Genomic DNA, 22,188 nt, shown 5'->3' with positions numbered 1-22,188 from the left:
AGCATTCAGCACATACTAATATGTTTTTCATTGCTGCAGCTTGCTTGTGAGCTTATTAGCATTTTACAGCAGGTTGAATAGACATTAATAGCATTAAAAAATGGAGAAAAAAATGGAACAATGATCAAATATTTAAATCTTGTAAAGAAAATATACTGTGTTTTGAGATAAGCAACTAGAGAAGAAAAGTTGCTTGCCTTAAAATTGGTATTAGAGGTTTACCTTTTAAGTAAAACATCCTGAAAATATACCTCACCCTATCTTTGAAGCTTCTAGTACTACACTTGTTGAAAAAAACTTCCTGTTGCAATTTGTAATCAGAATAGTAAATTATATAATTTTTACAGCTTCAAGAAACTGATAAACACATGAGAGAAGATGACAAGATCTAGATCAAGATCACCACGATGGAAACCAAGGTAAATATCTGCAGCTTGTGTTCTGAGATGTAGCTCTATGTAAGGATTTGTAATTAGGGCCTAAAACTTGCATTAAAGAAAGAAAACAAGAAAATTATGCGCGGAATTGCAATTTGTAAAGTGTGTTTTGTAATCTGTAGTTTATTGTATAGCTCAACACCTGTAATTTTTTTACCAACTCATGATTTTATTACAATTTCTCTTAAGCTGGAAGTATTCAGGTTTTGCAGTCTGACAAGAACCTTGTTCACCTTTTGTATTCTGGGATTTACACCTACCTTAAGCACAAAATCCAAGCTCCAAACTAGTTAAGGTCATTTTTACTCAAGCACACCTTGTGCACTGAATGTCTGTAACTTGCTTTTGTTTTGCCTCCTGGCCTACAGAGAGGAGCTGTTTAAAAAAAAAAAAAAAAAAGTTTGGTTTTTTTTTAAGTTTCCTAGTTCAAACACCTTGGACTTTCTGAAGTTTGGGGCTGATTTGTAAACTGATCTTTAGCACAGTTAGACATGCCTTGCAGCATAACACAGAGTGAAAACATGTGGAAATGTGGGAGTCGTTGCCCTTCTGCTTGGACATCAGCCTGGTAGCGCATGTCTTTGACATTTGTTACCAGAATAACATCCAGCTGACTTCGTGCTGGGAGTTACCTGCCTCATTTTCAAGACTTGCAGTGCAAATTTGAGGTGCTAAAACCAGGAGGGTGGAATACAGTTTCAAGCTTTTGAGAATGTGAAGTTACTGCTGGTTTTGGGTATCTCTTCAAAACAGACTTAAGTTGTGATGACCAAGACCAAGGGAGTTTGGATAACTCAGAAAAATGTGTGGGGTTCTTTATTTGTTTCTTTTGTTTTTAAAAGGAGAAATCCTACCTATGTCCCTACTAGACTGGTAGTTGTGAATGTCATTTGAGTAAGGGCAGCCCCAGCTCTCATTAAAATACAAGCCCTAACCAGACCAACATGGGGCAGCAGCCACAGTGTAGGTGCTGTTGGAAATCAGCCATTTTGGTTTTAGGAATGTCTGTGGTTCTGAGTTTGAACTCATTTGCAGAAATGGAGAAAATATTTGTTCCAAACTGTACGTTTGCAGTATGTGCACTAAGGAAGTAGCTTATTTCAACTTGGTTTTTGATGTTTTTTATTAAAGAGCATGTAAAGAGTGTGCAGTGAGTACTTGAATACAAGCAGGACTGTTATGTCTGGGATTATTACTGGTACTCGTTAGTGGCCTGTGCTGTTTTTTCTTTATTTTAAGGAGATTTCAGCCACCAGTTCCTAACAGGTTGCCCTCGTTTTTGTAACTGTAGGTGAAAATGCAGAGCTGAGTGATGCAATTGAATCTTTAATTGCAAAAGCTGCAGTGAGTGTGGAAGTGTGTGTGTATACATCTGTGAACATGTACATACAATTATCCAAAAGGCCAAAGCATCTTTCTCAAACTTGTTTTTTTCTTCAGGAAAAAGCCTACCTGTATGACAATTTAAATATATTTTGTAATGTTCCAGTCTTTCAGTTTTGAAGGTTGTTTTGCAAAAAAAACGTTAAAAGGCATTTTCTTCCCCTTTTAAATTTATTTATACACTTCTTTTTTTCCTTCCCTTTTTTCTCTTTGCATTGAAAAAGAAAGATAGGGAATGCTTGAGAAGTGTGAAAATATGTATAACAGTTGTTCTCAATGTAGTGGAAACTTCATGTATATGAAATTATTTTTAGTTTTAAATAAAACACTTCAAAGAGACAAAAATGATTGACTTGCTGCAATTTCAAGTGTGTATTTTTACTATGAAAACTTTCAACAGAGTAAAAGTAAGCCTGGTACTCAGCCAGAAAAATGCCACTTTGATATCTTGGTGTTAATTTTTTTACAAGCTGACTAAAATTCTGTACTAAACCCTACTTCCTTAGGAAATAGATGTTCTCATTAAGAAATTTATTTAATTTTATGGAACTACTTAAAGTGGATTTTATTTTTGCTTTAGGTCCTTATCTCCAGCTTTTAGGACTCCAGAGCACCATAGGCAAAGGCATGCTCATATTAATTATGACTGTGAATATAAAAGCTTTCGTAAGGACCCAAAAAAGTCTATGCCTTGGAGAACAGAAGATGAAAAGTATGGCCAAGGCAATTCCAGGTTTGCACCTCATGGAAATAACCACCAGAGAATATATGAACGTAGGTCACCTTCACCAAACTTGAAAAGAATTCCCATGGAAGATGCTTACAGTCATAAGCCCTACAGAACACATTCATCTGAAAGGACTGAAAGCAATAGGAGAGGCCAGTTACCACCAAAATACTCGGAAATACCTTATAAAGAGCATGATCGTCCGTTTTACCAGCACAAAATGGAGGACAGATACATGTTTGATCACTACAAAGTCACTGGAAATGAAAAAGGAATGAAACCTTTTCATAGACCATTAGGGGCTTCATGCAAACTTGAAAGAAAATGGCATGAAGATGACTTGAGGCACCAGAGGTTACATGAAGAGAAGTATGGTCAGTCACCCAGAAGAGTTTCTGATGAATTTACGGCAAGGAGCTCTTTACAGAAGAGGTATAGGAATAAAATAATTAAACCCTGGGTATTGTGGTGTAAAGCCTCAAGTGAAAGTCTATTTTCATTATAGTTGAAGATATCCACCTTGAAACACGTTGGCCACTTTGTAGTTTAATTATGGGCGACTGGTAGTAGTGAAGTATTTGTCTTTTAAGTAAATCGTATTGCTGGCTAGAGTATGAAAGGATAATATTTCCCTCTTAAGAGCCCCTGCACATCTGTACCTTGGCGTGAGGGATTATGGGTTAACTTGCCACGCATTCTGCTGTCCAACATTCTGCACATATAAGTTCTCGCTTTCTTCTCTAGTGCAAGTGTAAATTGCTTTATGTCAACACAGGTATCCTGAAGATCACGATTACAGAGAATATGGGCACGCGTCTAAAAGGGCTAAGGAAATGGAGAGGTATGACGGTGGAGATGTAGCGAGAAATTCCAAGTGGAAGCAAGAACGTTCTTTTCCACCCTGCCAAGAAAAGGAGGAGCAAAGATACCCGGGTGCACAGTCCCGGCGGTCGGCTGAGAGGGAGCACTTGGGGGGGTCTGTCACAAAGATAGCCTATGAGTACAGCCACAAACGGCGCCGGCACCCGGACGGGGAAAAGCCTTTTGCGGGCGACAGAGCTCAGAAGTACGTGAAGCAGGAAGAGCAGAAGTACGGCTCTTCCAAGGGTGCCCGGAACAGCAAGGAGCTGGATTACTTCAGTGGGGGCAGAGCGAGGCGGACTGAAGAACGGCACGTTGAAGAACCTGTTAAATGCAGTTCAAAGAAGGGCTGCAATGCTTGTGTTAACTCTTCCAAAACGGATGTTGAGCTGAGGTCTTTTAAAAACAAACTGAATGAAAGAGTGAGGAAAGACAGGGAATTGAGGAAAACCGTAGATTCCTCCAATAGCCAGCGTGATGCAAGTCATACTGTTTCAGATGTGAAAGTGTCAGAGGCCAACTGTATGAGAGAACATCTCACAGTCAAAGTGGATATGAAGAAAATGGTGACCAAGTACAGGTACTGGTTTTCTTTCACCTCTGCTTTCTTCCTGTCTCTTTACAGTTTATGAATATTGGAGGGAAGCGTGGTTTCTTTAGGAGGTGGCCGGGACAAATTATGATTGTACCTTTTTAGTTTTATTTCTTCTAAAATGGTAACTTTCCTGTCTTGGCAAGTTAACTATTAAATCTCTATTAAAATAAACAAATACAACCACCAACAAAAACCCAACATTTTATGGAGATGTAGGAAGTGGAAAGAGTAGATATGCGTGATACAAACGTGTAGTTAGAAGTTCATTATGATAAGTGAATGTGTTATTTTTATTTAAAAAACAAAACCCTCAAAAGACTAAAACCCAAATGCAGATAAGCGTAGTCCTGTGCTTTCATCTGAAATACGATGGCATTTTTTTAAACTGTCTTCCCTTCTTTTTTCTAAAAATCAGTTAACCTTTAAATGCATAAATCTCAAGCACATATATTCAGATGTTCAAGATCTCAAGTTCGGTAAAACTGCCAAAAATGAGAGATCTCTGAGTTGTCATTTATTGTTCTAACCAAGTGGCAACCTGTTGAGGCATCAGAACTAAAAAGCAGTAGAATCTGCTTACAAATGTCTTCTGTGTAATATTTGTGTTTGCATTTAGCATTCCCTGTGCTGGCTGCAATGGAAGAAAAAGTGGCAGTAGTGTAAAATTTTAGATGATAAATACACGGTAGAGAATAAGCAGCTTGGTTTTGATAGGTTCTTGCAGGGTTTTGTGGTTTCTTGTCATGCTGTTGCAGGCCAGAATATCTTATATTGGTAGTAATGGCTTTTGGAAGAGATTACCTTCCTTTCCAAAATTCTCAGCCTTCATTTAAAGGTATTTTGCCTCTTGTCCCAAGAAAAACTTCTATATAAATTTTCTTCACTTTGCACTTTTTAAAAAATATGTAATACAATGGAGAGTTACCGAGACAAGTTACTGCATATAAGGAGCTAATACTAAAGACTGAGGAAAGGGAGGTGGAGTAATGCCCATTGACCACAGTTGGGCTGGGATGAGGCTTTGACTTCCTGAATGATAATGTCAGGAAAATTGTTGGGTTTTGTTGCAAACCCATAGGATGATTCCTCTATCTAGGAGATTCTTGCTGCTGTTTTTGAAGGTCATGCACAATGGACATGGTAGTTGCTTGCAGACCAAAGAAACTGCTGCATTGATTACAGCTAATTTAATGTATGGACGGTTTGCTTCTGCAGCCAAAAGTGCTAAATATTTTATTTTTTCAAAGATGAGAACATTAATTTTACAGAAGCTGATGACTTGGATTATTCATATTACTTTAGGCATTGAAGAAACACCTGACTTGAAATGACTCAGCTGAGAAAATAATTTCTTTATAAACCTGGGGAGCAGGTAGATAATTCAAATATCTAAACCTGAGGTTGCTTGGATTCCTTCTTGCGTGCATTTATTCCCAGTTTGCTAGGGGAAAATAGATAATTTCTGGCATCTGCTAGAGGCTATTTCTGATGCAATTTTTGTATGGAATTCTAGTATTGTGTGCTTCTAATACAGTGTGGCCAGGCACACATAATCACTTTGCAGAATGAACAATTAAAAGCCTTCATCCTAAAATCTTTTATCTGAGCTGTTAGAGTTGTTAATTTATATTTTAGAATGACAAGTATTTTCCTTGAAGCAAGAACAGTATGGTTGTTGAAGTGTTGGCTTTTTTGTCAAAATAATTTTTGAGCAGCAGTGCAACCATTTGGGGTGTAAACTTACTCAGAGTGAGTACAAATTCACAAAAAGATGGTAATCACGTTCTTGAGTTCACACACTGCTACTGAAGCAGTTTCACTAGGATGAAGTGATGATTCAGTTCCTAAAGATGTGAGACTTTTTTTCTTATCTTTGTACTGTTCTTGAAGATTGCCTGGTAGCTCCTTATAAACAAGACACAGGCATGACTGCCTTTCAGAATTATTCTAAAGTAGTCTATCAAGATCTTGATTTTATCTAGATTTGATAATCTAGTTGAATTAAATATAAAATTCACAAATTTTGTATTGCATACTTCACAGAAACAAAGATTCCTGAGAGTGAAATTATCTCTTCATATTTTAGTATAGATTTTCTTCCTTATGGCCTTACTAGTTTTTTAATTAAAAAAAAGGAACAAAATGAGATTTTTGCTTTTAATCCCATTTATTCATAAAAGGAACTTCTCAATTTGTTTTGTTCTACCTGTCTATTTCAAATTTTCAGTTTTAGATATTTGCTTTAAAATAAACTGTACTTTTTTTTTTATTCTAGAACTGCTTCTAGTCACACTACAGAGAGACAGATGTCCCATGATCTGGTTGCTGTTGGCAGAAAAAAAGAAAATTTTCATCCAGTGTTTGAGCACATGGAATCTGTAACACAAAATGTTGAAAACGACCCATCAAAAGAATTTACTCAGGAAATCATCACAATTATTCATCAAGTTAAAGGTGGCTGTAGTATTTGGGCTATATGTATCTGTTTATGTATATATTACAAATGTAGATTACTGAACACAAAGTGGTGGTTAGATATGAGGTCCTAGTAAGTCTCAGGTGTTTGCCATTGGCTTTGTTTATATTTTGGTTTCCTTTTGTATTTGAAGAAAATGCGTGTTGAAGATTTAAAGTAGTTGAGTGGAGGATGACTGCAGGAAGGTGTCAGGCCATAACTGAGGCATTACTGTGGAGATTAAAGATCAAAATGATTTTATGCTAGCATGGGAGAGTAACCTGCTTGTTTAGGAAACATGACAGGAATAAGGGAGCTTCGCTGTAATCACAGCTCTAGTTACATCCAGTGCCTTTAAATTTCCAGATTAGTGTTTAGGCAGCTGTATCATGTTCAGTGTTGAACTTTATACATAGATTCAAGTAATTTGGGAACTACCATGGTAGAGCTGACAATTGAGTTTAATCTTATCAAATAAGGTACTCTAAGTTGGGCTGGCTTAATCTTTCATTTGTGTATATTAAACGACAAGTGGAAACAATTTGAAATTTCATTTCAACAGAGTTGTCATGGTATCCTTAAGAGTTAATCTTTTAAAAGATAGATTTTCCCACTGTGCATTTCAAATACTACAAATAACGTTCTTGTATTTAATATCTCTTCGCAGCAAATTATTTTCCATCTTCTGACATAACTCTACATGAACGGTTCTCGAAAATTCAGGATAAATCAAGTGCAAATACAAATGAAGTGAAAATGCATCTGGATCCAGAAATTCACAGGTAGTTGTTGAGCTTTTTTGTCTTAATTCATTTGCATTAAGGTAATTAATCTTCAGTAGACTTTACACATTTTGGTAATGTTTACCAGCCTGTATCCTTAACACATTCTGTAGCCTGGTCAAGAATGCTTTTACTTTTATAGTGTTGGCATTTGTTTTTATGCATTATTTTTGTGTTCCAGGAGGATTGACATGTCTCTAGCAGAACTTCAGAACAAACGAACCATGCCATCTGAATCTCCCCAGGTACCTTGATTGCTTAACTTTTTTGGTAAGCAGTAAGTTGTTATTATAGATACATTATACATGTAAGTAATGTTTTCCCCTTGCTATTGGGACATAATTTTTACATGCTGTGAAGACCAGCAGTAATTCTGAGTATTTTGAAAAAATGCACACCCAAGCATATTTACAGATACCGCAGTGATGCCAGTGTACTGTGTGCACTGAGCAGTAAAATGCAGATGTGTTCTCCTGAGTAGATGGAGTGTGATTATTCCTGCTGCTTGAACCCCTGTCTGTTTTTAAATAATGTAAATACTGAGTCCCTGACTGATGTGTGATTCTTGGTTTTCCTCCGAGGTTACAAAAAGCCTTAATGTTTCTTCTACCCTAATGTTACAATGACTCAAAATCCACATAATTCCTCAGAATGCTATTTTATCCCACGCTTTCATCTAGGGTCATAAAATTTTCTGTCTTCCCCTTTAAAGCTCTGCTTGTTATGATTTAGTTACCATTCCTTTTCTATAGTACAGGTACGTGGATATTCTCCTTGATTAAGGATAGTAGAACTTCTTGAGATTTACTGAAACTTACATGAATATTTCTGCCTTGGTAACTCCATGCAGAATTCCAGTGCTCTGTGCACTGTTATTTGGAAACTTGTCAACAGGCAGATGGTGCAAGGAAGGATAATTGCTTAGGACCACTTTTTATTGCTTTAGACTTTGGATCCTTGGGTTGATGTGAACCTGTCCTGTGTGCAGATAGCTGAACTATGTTAACAGGTCATGTACAGGGTGCTGCCCCTGAAGGACAGAAGCAGGTTGGTGTTCAGTTCTTAGCAGCTAACTTGGCTTCAACCCTTCCTTTTAACTAGAACATTGTAAGAGTGTTAGAAGATCCAAATGATCTACGGTATGATATAGAAAGGAGAAGAAAAGAGAGATTGAAGAATGAAGATGAGAGAGTGTTTCATGTAGATGGTGTAACTCCAAGGTAATGAGCAAATAATCTTGTTGGCCCAAGCCTATAGTTCCCTTATGTGTTCATTTTAGGGCCCTTCCACAGCTACATTCACATTTGTGGTGATTCTTTTCCACAGTTAGTTTGACTGGGGCTGAAATCCAGCTGACATACATTGCAAACTACTCTGTAATGAGGTGTTACCTTGAAAGAGGTTAAACTGCAGTGGGTAAAAATGAAAAGCAAACACAAACTGTAGCACTGAATGATACCAGTGGGTAAAAATGAAAAGCAAACACAAACTGTAGCACTGAATGAGAAGAGAGGACAAAGTTAGTTTGAAACGTTTAAGATTTTTAAGCTCCTCGATGTGCCATGTAACAACATTCTCATGGTATTTTGCAGTTCTGTAAAATCATTCTAGGATAAATATATTGTTATGATACCCTAATGGTTTGGTAATAAAATGTGGAATATCAGCAAATAACTGGAATTTTTCTAATTCTTGGATAATTTGAAAACTTAGATTTTTGGAATAGCGTTTTACTCCCGTGGATTCCTCCAACAGGTTTGTTAAAAGTTTTCGCACCAAGGTGTCTGCTAACCTCAGTCATCCTGTTTCACTTTTGATGTTGTGAGGTCAGTTAATTAGAGAGAGACACTTTTTGTACAAATGTTGATTAATGAATTTCCAGAGTGTATTAAAATGTATCCACACAGTAGTCATAGTTTCTTATGCAGATTGTTCTTCGTGTGCTGCTCTTTGTTCATTTTAAATGCAGTCTGTAGTGGCAACTAATGGCAATACACACATTTGGAAAAACAGGCTTATGAAGCTGTAGAAGAAATTTCTTGTGTTTGAGATTCTTGAAACAAAAAATGTTAGCAAGTGGAGGAAAAAGTCAGTGGACTTGCTTCATTTCCCCCAGCACACTTCCCCAGTTACTGTCCTGCTTATCTTTTGTGAGAAGTGTAAATCTTCCTGTTTGGCTGTCCTGGAGTTTGTTGTCAGGGGTTCCACTGTCAGGGGAATGTGGGCTGAGGGCAGTACTGGCATGAATGATATGCAGAATTTTCCTGAGGTTGAGAGGCTTTAATAGCTCACATGAGATACTGGCAGTGCCTCTGAGCTTATTAAGTGTGCTGCTGGCTTTTTTCCTGAACTTATTTTGCAGCTATGAAAACTGTTTCTGTGTGTTTTGTAAAATACAAATTCTGACTTCTGCTGGTTAATTTTCATGGTAAATGTTTTATTTAGGAGTTTGTGGATGCATCTGTATTAGCAATATTCTTGGTAAAAAAAAAAAAAAAAAAGAAAAAAAGAAACAAGAAGGCAATAAAAACAAGCAAGCAAAAGCCCAAAGCCAGAGTCAGCTGCTTGCTGAGGATGAAACTGGAGGATGCAGGTGTCTGTGTAGAGCTCCTGTGGCTGGGGAATGCCGAGGCAGGGCGAGCTCGGAGCAGCCTGCGCGGGCGGCGGGGTGTGAGGGGCGCGGCTGCAGAGCGCGCTCCCGCCGGCAGAGGGCAGCAGTGACCGCTGGGCTGGGCGGGGAGCCGGCTGCTCCCGAGCGCGAGTTCGCGGCTCCTTTGGCGTTGGGAAGGGAATACAGAATACAGGTTGCTGTGGAATTCTGTGCAGAATTGCAGAATTTGAGCTTGGACTAGCAATTTGTTGATTGTCCTAGGAAAATTTACTTGCAAGCTGTCACTTAGCATTTGTGATAAAGATGCTAGAATAAGCTAGTTAAAAATACAGGGCATTGATATGCTGTGGCTTTAGGTATTAATTGTTCTCGCTCTCTCTCTCTCACACATCAGGAACCAGCAAAGCTGCAGTCTTTCAAAGTTACAAACATCTCAAGTTGATGGTTTCCATAAGCCTATGAGGTTCATTAAGCCACCTTTGAGGAAATTTATTGGGAGACCTCATCTGGTAAGCCTAAGTGTAGAAACAGTAGCTCCTGCACTGTTGATGTATAATTAATATTTTGCTTCATTGTCTATGCTGATGTAAATTTAACAATCTGGGATGTCTTGCCCTTTTAAATTTTGAGTGAGGTTTTTTTATCTTCTGTCTGTGCTCAACAACAAAACTACTCATAATTTCACAGTTCTAGCGCAAGAGTACTTCCTCAGGTATTTTTTGAAGCAGAGATTAGTACATCTGAACTAAAACCACTTTGATACCACTCCTTTTCTTTTCATAAAAGAAGTTTGTGTCTAATACCACATTTCTTCCACATAATGGTGTAATTACCTAAATGATAAAATAGAAGGCCTTGTTATTGAGCAGATAATCTGAGCTAATGTTAAGTAGTTTGAGAAAAAGAATACTCTCCTGCATTATAGTTGTCAGTGGTACGAAGGGAATGCCTGAATCTTGTGTAGGTGGTATTGTTTCTGAAACTGTTTCTTTTCTCTTCATTATGATAAAAGTTCTGAAAAGCACTTATTTTAAATAAAAATGAGGAGCAAATCACAGAAATAACAAGAAATATCTGAAAAATGTTCCTGAGGATGAAATGTTAAACAATAGAATGTCACATTTCTTGAATATTGCATTTATGAAACATAGCTTTGGACAATTATTCTTTAGGCTGTCTTTCTGCAGTGTACTTCAATACTGAAGTGGGCAGGACAATAATATTAGGTCCAGTAGAAATAAAATTTGTCTCTTGTGGAAAGTTCCTTCTAAAGAATTGTAATCAATTCCAGGTGTTTGTGCTTGTTTAACTTGGGGAACTGGTGAGACCAGAAAAGCTTTTTAAATGTGTGAAGTATAATTCTAAATCACTTTTTCTTATTTTTCTGTTGGCTGCAAAATAAGGAGAAGACTAACATAAGTTGTCGTTCCTTATACACTGTAACTAATACCCTATGGAGAGGGTTCCAGGTGCCCATGAAAGGTCCATCAAAAGTGGCTTTCATGTAGTCAACTCTCAAATGTAGCTGCTTTGCAGATACAAAAGTGCCTCCTTCAGTGTAAAGGAACACAAGTTTTTAATGGTAAAAAGCATTACTTAGTCTTGAGTAAGATTCAAGTCTCCCAAAGCAAGTAGCAATGGCTAAGTAATGGATCCAGCTGCACTGGGTCTGGCTGAGCTGGAGATCATTTCCCATAGCAGCCCTCCCTCCCAGTGCTGTGCTTTGCATGGGGGCCAGAAAGGTGCTGGTGACACAGCAGTGCTGGGCAGGGCTCCGCAGAGCCAGCCGTGCCTCTCCCGCTTCCCACCCCACACCCAGCTGGGACTGGGCTGGATCCTGGGAGGGGACATAGCCAGGACAGCTGACCATATGACCTCCTCTGCTCAGCCAAGAGAAAGGAAATAATAATAAAAGCTCAGAAAAAGGAAGGAGAGTGTGAGAGGTCATTGGTTATTATGACGTTTGTCTTCTGGAGCAGCCACTGTGCATTGAAACCTGACTTCCTGGGAAGTGGCTGGTGGGAAGTAGAGAAGAAAGCATAAAATTCCCTTTGCTTCTATGTGCAGTCTTTGCTTTTGCTTTATTAAACTGAATTTTTCTTGACCCATGTGGTTTTTAAATTTTATTTTCTCCCTCCCAGCCCTGCTGAGGGGGGAATGATGGAGCTGCTTGGTAGGTACCTGGTATCCAGCCAAGGTCAACCCACCACAGTAATACTGTAATTGCAAATAAAAAGGAGGTTGGTTTGAAAAGGACACTGAGTTATTTCTAAATGTGTTGAAGATTCAGGAAGATGGCATTTTTGTCTTTAATAGTGAATTGCAAATGTGCACCTTTTAGGAAATCTTGCACTGCAGTAAGGAGTAATTCCTTTGGAACCACAGTAGGTGTGAAAGCATAGGTATTAAAAATGCAAGACATCCTAAAGGTGGAGTGGCTCTTAATGGTCAGCCTTTTAGAAGCTGGTTTGCAGACAAGTAGGAAAATCCAAAACTTCAGTTAAGTAATCAAAATATAATATTTGTGATGTTAACATTCAGTAATTAGGGGTTGAGCTTAAACTTGAGAAAAACTTAGGCCTGAAAGATGCAATTGTGTATGTAAGCTTGAATGTAAGATTTGTCCTACTGACAAAAGGAGGCCAGCTAAAGAGTAAAGTAGAAGATCAGAATGAGTATACGTGTGTATTTCTCCTCCTCATTTTTTCTTTTATTTATTTTTTTAAAGCCTCTGGTTTAAGAACGTCCTAAAAAATGTTTTGCTGTACCTTTGCATCAAGTAGTTCTAATGTTAATATTTCTGTGAATGTACTTTAGTCTTAAGGAAGGTGGGAATGGGGAGGGCTGTATCCAGAGTTAATTAAGGCAAGCTTTATTTTAATTCCTAGAGGTTTATTTTGAACTATAGTGGGAAATTTTTGTAATTTTTTTTTCATCTTGCTGCAGTCCCAGCTTAAAGGAATAGTCTACTTCAGCTAGGAGCTTCCTGATTTGTGTCGTATGTAGAAAGTTAATTTGATTTTGTGGAGTGTCTTTGTTTTCTTCGAATAAGAAGGGAACTGAGAAGTTCCTAGCTTTTTCTTGCAAAAGCCATTTTGATCGCACTTCATAAAATCTTTCGCCCTCTCTTTTTGTTCTCTGAATCCTTTCTTGTCAGGGCATTGTAAGAAGCTGAATAGTTGACTTGTAGGCAATAACATAGTCTAAAAAAGAAAAAAGAAAGCTAACTTAAATCCTAGTTCAAAGTTATCTTGGATTCTAATATCATTCCATTATATTTATAGCCCCCTATCTCCCCACACCATTATTGGCAGTTTTACCAGAAAGGTTTGGTAGTTGTTAGAGGACAGAAATTCTGAGAACAGCAAAGCGTGCATTTGCATTTATTATTAAAGGTTAGTATTTATGAAATATTTCAGGAGAGTTCTCTTCTTAGATTCTTTTTAAAATGTATTTCAAGCTGATGAAATTTCTTTTATTAAAAGAGTTCAACAGCATTGGAATACTTCTGTGACTGTTTAAGAACAGACTATAAACAAACAAATTTATTTAATTGCTTAGAGTTCATTAGCATATTCATTCTGTCTGCATAGAGGACTTCAGTGTAGTTTGTGCCAATGCTTCTGTAAATATTGGTGACCATATACAATAATGGATGAGAATGACATCCTCTAGAAGCAGCAGTCATAGGGAAAGTTGGAAAAGAGCCAAAATGTGCAGGTAGGTCCGTGGCTGAGGGAGTGCTCTGTTTTAGGCAGCCACAGCTGTTTGATTGCAGCTGTTCAGTGTGTTGACACAACAATTTCAATACTACTTGTCTGTGTAACTTGCTTTTGAAATCGTGCTTGTGTGGCAGGCAAGCAATTCTCAAATGCTCCCTTGAAACAAGGAGTTAAAAGTAGCATTTTCTAAGGACCTCCATGTGCTACACATTGTTTGTGTGCTGTGGAGGTGTGCCTGTGCTACACACTAAGGGGTGATGGCCATGTGCTAACCAGGAGTCCAGAGAACCAATCCTGTCACCTTTGTTCCTCATGCAAGCCCTGACTGCTGCAGCAGCCTGTCTGCTCTACTTGATACATGCAAGCTGAGGCATCTGTTCTGGGAGGGAGGGAGGGAGGGACAGAGAACCTTAATTGTGTGGTCAGCTGCTTAGATCTCTCCAAGAGCAAGGAGTTCCAGGAGGATGGTCTGTACATCTTTGGCTTCTGTGGGCTCTGCTGTCCCTTCAGCCAGCCTGGACTGCAGGCACAATGCTCCTGGTACTCCTGTTCCTTCAAAGAGTGTCATTGTGTCAAACACTACAAGACTGAATGCCTTTCAATATTTGTTAGTATAACCTGAACAATTTATATTTTTTTTTCTTGAATAATTTAGTAACATGAAGCTATAACTGTTTTTCTACTAGAATTCTTACTATGCTTCAAAATCAAGTGACACTTACCCCCACAGACGTATTAGAGGACACCTTGAAAATGCAGGACCCATCAGAAGGCACTTTAAGGTACAGATCAGCTTTTATAAGATGTTTGTTATATAAAATGGTGGTTGAACCTGTTGATTTCATAACAGGACTCACACTTTTGAAGGTATTAAGTGCCATGAAAAATCATGTCATCAAAGCCTAATTGTTTCTGTTGGAATAATGGGAGGCTTAGCTTTTAGTAGGTGAGAAGGTTGGCAGTGGATTGAGCAGGGTTGTCCAGTGTTGTATGCAGGCAGTTGAAATAAATAGATTACTGCAGAGTCAGGAATAAGAAATGCAGGAATTGCACAATGGCTAGAAAACTCATCTATCCAAAACCCAAGCTGCTGAGCTTTTTTTCCTTCACATGACAGAAGCCTGAGCTTTTTCCAAAGGCTGGAAGACATGAGTTGTGTTAGTTTCAAAACTGTATTACTGTTATTTCATTAACCAGTTCATGTAGAGATTTCTGGGGAAATAATGTCTTGTGAATACCCTGCGTACTGCTAGCTATGCATTAAAAAAAATTTAAAGAAGTGAGGTTTTATTCTTGGGGCCTCAAGAAGGTAAAGAGATGGGCAACTGTGCTTCTTTCTCAGGTAGAGCAGTGGCCAACTAATGCCTTTTGATTGTAAAATGTACCCTGTGTTCAGCAGAAAAACAAAACATTTCCTTTTCTGCTGACAGTGGCATGCTCTGCGTGAGTCCATTTAGAGCTGTTGATGTGAGAAAAGTATAAGTCAAATCTAAAACAACTTACACTAGTTTTCTACCTCGAAATTGCCCCTACATTTTTAACATGCATTCTTAAGACTAAAGTAATAGACAGAACAGATAGTCACCTTTTCTGTTTTGTAGATAGTGAAGTAGAATTTCAGTGGCTGATCAGCTGTCACTTTTGGATGAAACTTTGAAAAGTAAGTAAGTATAGATGTGAGTTGTGGGATCTTTTTCCCCTTCTTCCCCTCCACCCGCCCCCACCAAACATAAGAGCTGTTGGATAAAAAGACTTTCTTCACTTTAGGTGTGCCTTGTCAGCCAACCTTAGTCAGATAGCTAAGCTGACATCAACAAAATCTGCTGTCCTTATTCTGCTGGAGAAAGTATTTTTCTAAGTTAAAAAGTTCAAAGTGTTCAAAGCCTGATACAACTATTTTAACACCTAAGAAGATTGTAGCCTGTTACTCTGTATCCCCTCTGCATTGTCAGCCTCCAGGTGATGGAGGAATGTAGCACTGGCTGCTCGATCCCTGGGGCAGTGTTGGTGGTTGATGCTCCTTTCATTTACATATTCTGCAGCTCTGTTGATTCTACAAGCAGGAAAGTGTCCATTTAAGTTGTCACCTCACATATACATGAATATTGCAGTACCCAGTGATCTGTCCCATGATGCTTTAATATTTATAGGGAAAATGGCATATGCGCTTGTATTGCAGTTTGCTTATGTGTATAGCACTTCTATCATTGCCCTGGAAACAGTGGTATTGATGTGACTTAATTTCTTTAAATTTTTATATTTAAATTCCTCTTGCACATCGGTTTTCTTGCTGTGCTGATGGTGAAATAGAAGTGACTGGACTATCTTTTGCACTTGGGACTTTTTTGGCTAATAATTTAAAAGAACAGCAACATACAGAGAAACAAAAACCTCGCAAAAAAACCCACATAGAATTCTCTGCCTTCCCCTCTCCCCACCTCCCAAAAGAAATCAAGGCCCACACAATTTTTTCTTCATATATAAAATAGGGGCATTTAAATTTAATAAGCAAAAAGTGATGACTACTCAGAGTATTTAAAGAAAACATATGGTCTGCACTATGTTAGACTTTTTGGGAAAAGAAAAAACTGCTGTTCTAAAATACCTTATAAAGGATCTGGAGAAGTCTTACAAAATTTAAAAGGTCTTTTTTGTAATGACCCTTTATCATGAATCACTAAGTTAGCCTTTAAGCAAGTAAATGCAAAGTGATCTTTAAAACTAAACTGCATTCACTGCTTAAAAAAAGTTCAGTATATTATTGGCTGTGGTGGGTTCACCCCTGCCAGCAGCATAGCACCACACAGCTGCTGCCACCCTCCCCTCAGCTCACTTCCTCTCCCAGCAGCATGGGATGGAAAATGTGGAGAGCAAAAGTGAGAGAACTCATGAGTTGAGATGAAGACTGTTTTGAGTAAGAAGTGATGCAAGGACCATCACTCACCATCTGTCACAAGGTGACTGATGCCCAGCTGGTCCCCAAGCAATGGCTACTTCCTCCAAAACACCCTTCCCTCCATTTCTGTTGCATAGGAGATCATGTGGTGTATAACATCCCTGTGCTCATTGTGGGCTGCCTGTCCTGGCTGTGTCCTCTCGCAGCTTCTTGCCCACCCTGTTGTCCTTGCTGAGCAGCAGAGTAAGGAAAAAGGAGAAAGTGTTGCTGCTGTGCAGGTACTGCTGGGCAATAGCCGAAACACTGGTGTGTTACCAGTGCAGTTTTAGTCACAAATCCAAAACTCAGCACCGTGCATGCTGCTGTGAAGAAAATTAACTCCATCCCTGCCACACAGTGCAGCCATATATATTTGCTCATATACCCTTATTTTAGAGCTTCAGGCTCCTAGGGATTGTCATTAGCATTATTTATAAAACAGTCCTGATGTAAACCTGGATGTCACTTCAGCAGACTCTTTTCTTATTTCTAGACCAAAAGTTAATGGTATTTTCCATATGCTTTAGATTATCTTGTTTTGCTATAAGCAAAACAAGATGTGACTGAGGTGCCTATTTGCCAAATATATATATAATCTGTTAGCTTTGTCTACAACTTATGGTGTTGTACATTCATACTACTGCTGTGTCCTTCCCTCCCCACTTACAGAGCATGTAGATGCTTGAGTTGAAATGTCAAAGCTGTTTATAAGGCAATTTTCAATACCTTGCACCTTTCTCCCATCCCTTGCTTGTTCTGGTCCTTTATTTATTGTCGTACAATTGCAGTGGCAGACCACCAAGGCCTCCTTTCTAGTCACTGAAGTCAAGGGAACCATAGCAGGAGTGGGGAAATAGGAACTTCTAATGCTGTGTTCAGGGCATTAATCCAGCATTAAAAGTGCCCTTCAGTCTTCCCTGTGATGGGCACGTACCCATGTAATACAACCTAGTGCAAGGAGGTTCTTTGTGCCTGCACTCAAATACTCTCCAGGAAGGTGATGGGCATTGAATGGGCTCTTGCAAGTGTCCTCCATCAGAGTAACCCTGGGGGGAATGATGGCGCCAGATTCTCACTTGTCTCCTGCAGAGTAGATGGGTGAAATGATTTGTGAAATAACAGAACCTCCACATTTGCATAAGGAAACCTCTGTTCTGTACAGTTCTTTCTTTATTGTTCACTAGCCACACAGTGGAAAACACAGCGGAAAAAGTGGTACTAAAGTTATTGCAACCTCAGAGCATGTGATTTTTCTTTAAGTGATCCTTGCTCTGTCAAAAGGAGACATTTCACCAAAGAAATTTTGTCATGCTCAAGAAGGGCTGTTCCTGTGACATATTTTGTTTTCTCCTGCCCTTCAAAGATAAAAGATAAGAAGAATTTATATGACCAGAAGGTTTTATCTGGTTTTAGATGAAAACTCATTGTTTAAATTTGGAGTGGCTGTTGGAAAACTTAAAATGGCAGTGTTGGAAAACTATGGGAAATTATGACAAATAAGGTTTTTATTACTCTAAAGATATTTACTGCCTATTTTATTTGAGATCTGAGTACCTAGGAATGAAAATAGTTTTCCAACTTTAGCTGCTGTGATCAGAGTTGCTCTTGCTGTATCCTTTCTGTGTTTTTATAATGCCTTTCACCTTTAAGTCTCCTGATACCTCTGTGGCCTCTGCTGCTAGTCCCACAGTAGGTTAGTTTGCAGTTTTCCAGTGTGGAGGTATCAAAGGCATAGAAAATGTCTTCAGACTGTCAGGCATTAAAGCTCCAGGAAAAACATATGTACTGACTTGTGTGTGTTAGTGTGACACTTTAGACTCAATGGGTGCCTGCTGCAGGCTTGGCATCACTGAATTTGGTAGTGGCAGTGAGGTGTTGTCTGAAAGTTTTTTGTTGATGGCATGTGCCTCATTAATGATTGAAAAAACTGTTAAAATGTTGTACAATGCATTTATTTTTTTTCTACAAGGAAGATTTCAGATGTTTTAAACAGCAAGTGCAGTACATCAGTTCTTTGAGCCCTGTGGTCTGAGGAATAATATGTATTCCTTTACATGGATGAAAAGGAAGAGAGTGTACACTTGCAAATGCAAGCTTCTGTCATTGAGTACTGTAAGTTTTACGTGTGTATAGCTGTAAATATGAACTTTTGAGTTTTGGTGCCCTCATTTTGCACAATTTTTTCTTCCTTTCCCCCACCCTTACAGAGCAACTTTGCAGATGGCCGTTTGCAATCCCATTATAAATCAGGCTTAGTGCAGAAGGGTTTATATATTCAGGCTAAGTACCAGCGGTTACGTTCTGTTGGTGTGAGGGGATTTGCCACTAACAAATTCAGAGATGGATTTTTGAGGAAAGAAAAGGTAAGTTTGATTAATTTATTTTTCACTAAGCCATTTGTAAAATATGCATATTCATAAGATCCATTTTGATTTTTAAATCTCCATGGAATGACTTGGATGGGATTTTCTGGGATGTTGGCTCTTTGTACTTCACTGGCAAACTTGACTGTGCACTCCTGTTTCCTCCCTGTTTATTCTGTGGGCACTTGCTTTGTGTAACTGCAAATGAAAGATGCCCTCTGAGATTCTGTGGCTGCTTCTGTTTCAGTATTTTTTCCTTGAGCTCAGCTGATCTCTCTTCCTACTGACAGGACTAGAAATTTTCCCTTTGTGGAACAAAATATTCTGTCCTGTTTAATCTAAGAGAAGGGTATTAATAATTTTTTAATACATGTGTGCTTCTCCTTTTTATGTTATTGTAATTATGTACTTTAAAGTATTCACTGGTGTGCTGCTGTGAAAAAAAACTTCCTGCACAGTATAATGTCTTGTGTAAAATGGTTTGATAAGCTTAAACTTTGATTTGCAGAGTGTATGGGCCAACAATAATCTTCAACTGCAGAAGAACTTTTAAGCCATATAAAATGTTGCAGTTTTTGTGAGGATCAGTAGTTAAAACATACTAAATGCTTTATTAGAATTGATCAAAGTAGTATGAAGTTACTTGTGACATCAGGGAATTGGATTATATGACCTGCACAGCCCCTTGTAGTTGTGTTCTGTGTGAGTTTTTATTTTGCAATTCTGTGTCTATCCAGCTACAAGTAAATACACTTGAATAAATAAGCATTTGTAGTTGGATTAGACTTTAGCTCTTGGAGCACAGAAGCACCTTAAAGCACAGGTTCTTACGACTGTTTGCAAATTTCTCAAGTTTACAGCCCAGTGGGCAGAAGGAAAAGCCCCCAAAACCCCTTAAGGAAACACACATGTAAAAAACAAACCAAAGCAAAACCAAACAAACAAAAAAACCCCAACCATCAGAAAGAAAACCAAGCACTTGAAACAAGGTAAAGAGATCACTTTTACTGAAGTATTTGAGTAAACATCTCTTATATTTGCGTGGGCTCTGAGAAGTATTATCTCTGAAGGCTAAATTGAATTGGAATTAGTGGAAAGTAGAAAGATATCCCCCTCCAATTATGACCTTGTGAAATGGGTATAGCAATGTTACAGTTTTGTTGTATGAGCTATTTCCAATAATTTCCATTGTTCTTCTGTAATTGGCTGTTAAGATTCATGTCTGGAACCTATAAAGCATACTTAAAACATTCTGCCTACTGGATATGATTTGAATCAGAGAATCATCAGTGACTTCTGAATTTTATTTTTTTTATGCCTGATGAATTTGAGTGTGTCTGAGTTACAGTAAAATAAATGCTGAAGAATAAGTATGACAACCATTTTCTTAACAGTATACTGTTTGCTGGTTGACTAATTCCTAAAAAACCAAAACTCTTTCTGAAATTATAGTATTTTGCCTATTGTAATGATAAAACTTGTCAAAATCTATTGAACAGTTCTGAACATCTTTATTTCACTTTGTTTCCTTTGAAATAATAATGCTGCATATGTATCTTTTAAGATACAGTCTTTATAATTGTGCTGAGTCCATAATTAAAATAATCTTGCATTTTAGATACAGAACTTAGGAAGGTTGGGAGGATTTTTCTGCTGTTACAACTGACAGTAATGATTTTCTTTTTTCCTCTGTGTAGGGAAATCTAAATATTGCAACAGAAACATGAACTGAGCTGAGATTCTGAAGTTGAAACAGATAACACAGCAAAGGGAACATCTGTTCAGTTTTTGGCAACTTTCTCAAGACTTAAAAAAGGATAAAGGAACTAACGCTGTAACTTTCTTGATTAAAAAATAACTTTATTTTGAATGCTGCAGAACTTTTTTACAGTTTTAATAATTGCTTTTAAAGTACAGTATTCAATTGAAACATCATATTATGTACCTTTAGTTCTGTGTGCATACCAGTCTCAAGTAAGGAAGTCATTGAAGGGAATCTTATTTATTGAATACTTTTTCTCTAGGCATGATGTTACAGATGGAACTTGAGTTGTTATACCCAGAAGTTTATATGTTGAAAGTTTATTGCTAATATAATAATAAAAAAAGAAAAAAAAAAGTGCCTGAATTGTTTGGTAATAGCACATTAGCTCAGGATTTTCCAATTAATGACCTTTTAGGTTGTGCAATAGATTTTACACCTCTGTTCAGTCATTTCCATAAAACAGTATTTTGTATTACTTTGAATTAATAATACACTTGGATTTCTGATGTGTATATACATTTGTAAATTGTTAGAATGTTGGTACAACTTTCAGCATTTGATTAAAATGAATGGTAACAGGCAGTTATATAAAGTACTGTAGCAGTAGCTTTTAACTGCACTGAAAGCATGCTTTGGTTTGTTAGAAGATTAGCTGGTCTGTATTCAAAATTATTCTGTCTCATTATATTTTGGTCTACGAGATTCTTGACCAAGCCACATGTTCTCTAATCTTTTTCATCATAAATGATTTGGTGATTTTGTGAATTCTCAAATTGAGGCCTGAAGTATTAAATTACAAGAAAAACAAAATATGTAAGTTTCTGAAAGTGTGTCTTCTAACAAAGAAATTGTTTATAATTGAGACTGCTTTAAAGGGAGATAGCTGGTGATTTTGTTCAGAATGATTCTCTGAAGTTTACCATACTGCAGTATTGTTAGGCTGTGTGCAAAACTCAAATAGCCAGACCTGTTTCATAAGCAGCTATAAACAGTATTGTGTTTGTTTCCTGTTTATAGCCTTTGCCTTAATTCATTATCTATGGTAGGGTTGTGTGTATGTATTGCAGATTTGTTCAGATTTCTTACTGACAGTAAATTAAAGATGCATAGCACATAGTCTTAAGAGATGTTCTTTTTCAAGAAGAAAGTTAATTCACAATATCCTCAATACATGCAGGCAGATGTATTTCCATGCAGAATGCAAGCTAGTCTCTGTTGTGGCTCGTAGACCAGAATTCCAGTTCTGGGTTAGAGGTATGTTTATGGAAAAGGAAATTTGGTTTTTTGGGTGGAAAGCCAGGATGTGATTTCTGCATGCTTTTTTGTAATGTTCTTTTCCACAATGCCTTCAGTAGAGAGACTGTTTGAAAATGCAATTATGGTTCAGAACAGCTAAAATTACTGTGACTTGAGCTCTTCAGTTCCATGGGTGTTCTGCTTAGCGTTCATAGGGAATAAGGCAGGAAGAGTGCAACATGCATTGATGTCACGGTCATTCAATGGTAACAGATGTTTTGTTTCTAAAACACAGGTTTTCAGTTTCAATAACAAT

General features: G+C 37.8%; 2 protein-coding genes across 5 annotated transcripts in view; both read left to right on the top strand.

Moving 5' to 3' along the window:
- The first annotated feature begins 346 nt into the window (after window positions 1-346).
- BCLAF3 (BCLAF1 and THRAP3 family member 3) lies at window positions 347-21,750 on the top strand. 4 transcript variants are annotated; one of them, XR_005955517.1, is made up of 12 exons: window positions 347-419; window positions 2,401-2,979; window positions 3,323-3,988; window positions 6,279-6,457; window positions 7,126-7,240; window positions 7,422-7,485; window positions 8,342-8,460; window positions 10,246-10,360; window positions 14,260-14,355; window positions 15,175-15,233; window positions 18,478-18,620; window positions 18,716-18,833. XR_005955517.1 is itself a non-coding variant. In XM_041472280.1 (11 exons), the coding sequence occupies exons 1-11, from the start codon at window positions 379-381 to the stop codon at window positions 20,596-20,598; spliced, it is 2,160 nt and encodes a 719-aa protein (XP_041328214.1). In that variant the 5' UTR covers window positions 347-378; the 3' UTR covers window positions 20,599-21,750. The 4 variants fall into 4 exon arrangements, 3 of the variants coding, with proteins under 3 accessions (XP_041328214.1, XP_041328216.1, XP_041328215.1); XM_041472280.1 differs by lacking the exons at window positions 15,175-15,233; window positions 18,478-18,620 and adding an exon at window positions 20,569-21,750 and having other exon boundaries at window positions 18,716-18,871; XM_041472282.1 differs by lacking the exon at window positions 18,478-18,620 and having other exon boundaries at window positions 18,716-18,832.
- SH3KBP1 (SH3 domain containing kinase binding protein 1) overlaps window positions 14,274-22,188 on the top strand; it is a 221,733-nt gene continuing 213,818 nt past the window's right edge. Inside the window, exon 1 of the mRNA XM_041472286.1 lies at window positions 14,274-14,355. The gene's annotated coding sequence lies outside the window, so the exon portion shown is untranslated. The remainder of the gene's footprint in view (window positions 14,356-22,188) is intronic.

This window comes from Pyrgilauda ruficollis, unplaced genomic scaffold, assembly GCF_017590135.1.
Source record: "Pyrgilauda ruficollis isolate IOZ18807 unplaced genomic scaffold, ASM1759013v1 scaffold29, whole genome shotgun sequence".
NCBI classification, from domain to species: Eukaryota; Metazoa; Chordata; class Aves; order Passeriformes; family Passeridae; genus Pyrgilauda; species Pyrgilauda ruficollis.
Note: the sequence above shows the minus strand (reverse complement) of the source record. Positions and strands in the feature narration are given on the sequence as shown.

What these genes read in the sequence shown, in the direction of transcription:
- BCLAF3 (XM_041472280.1), top strand. Translation starts at nt 379, where the DNA reads ATGACAAGATCTAGATCAAGATCACCACGATGGAAACCAAG. An exon ending in TGCCATCTGAATCTCCCCAG is followed by an intron (nt 7,486 to 8,341) that starts GTACCTTGATTG and finishes CCTTTTAACTAG; the next exon opens with AACATTGTAAGAGTGTTAGA. An exon ending in GTAGATGGTGTAACTCCAAG is followed by an intron (nt 8,461 to 10,245) that starts GTAATGAGCAAA and finishes CTCACACATCAG; the next exon opens with GAACCAGCAAAGCTGCAGTC.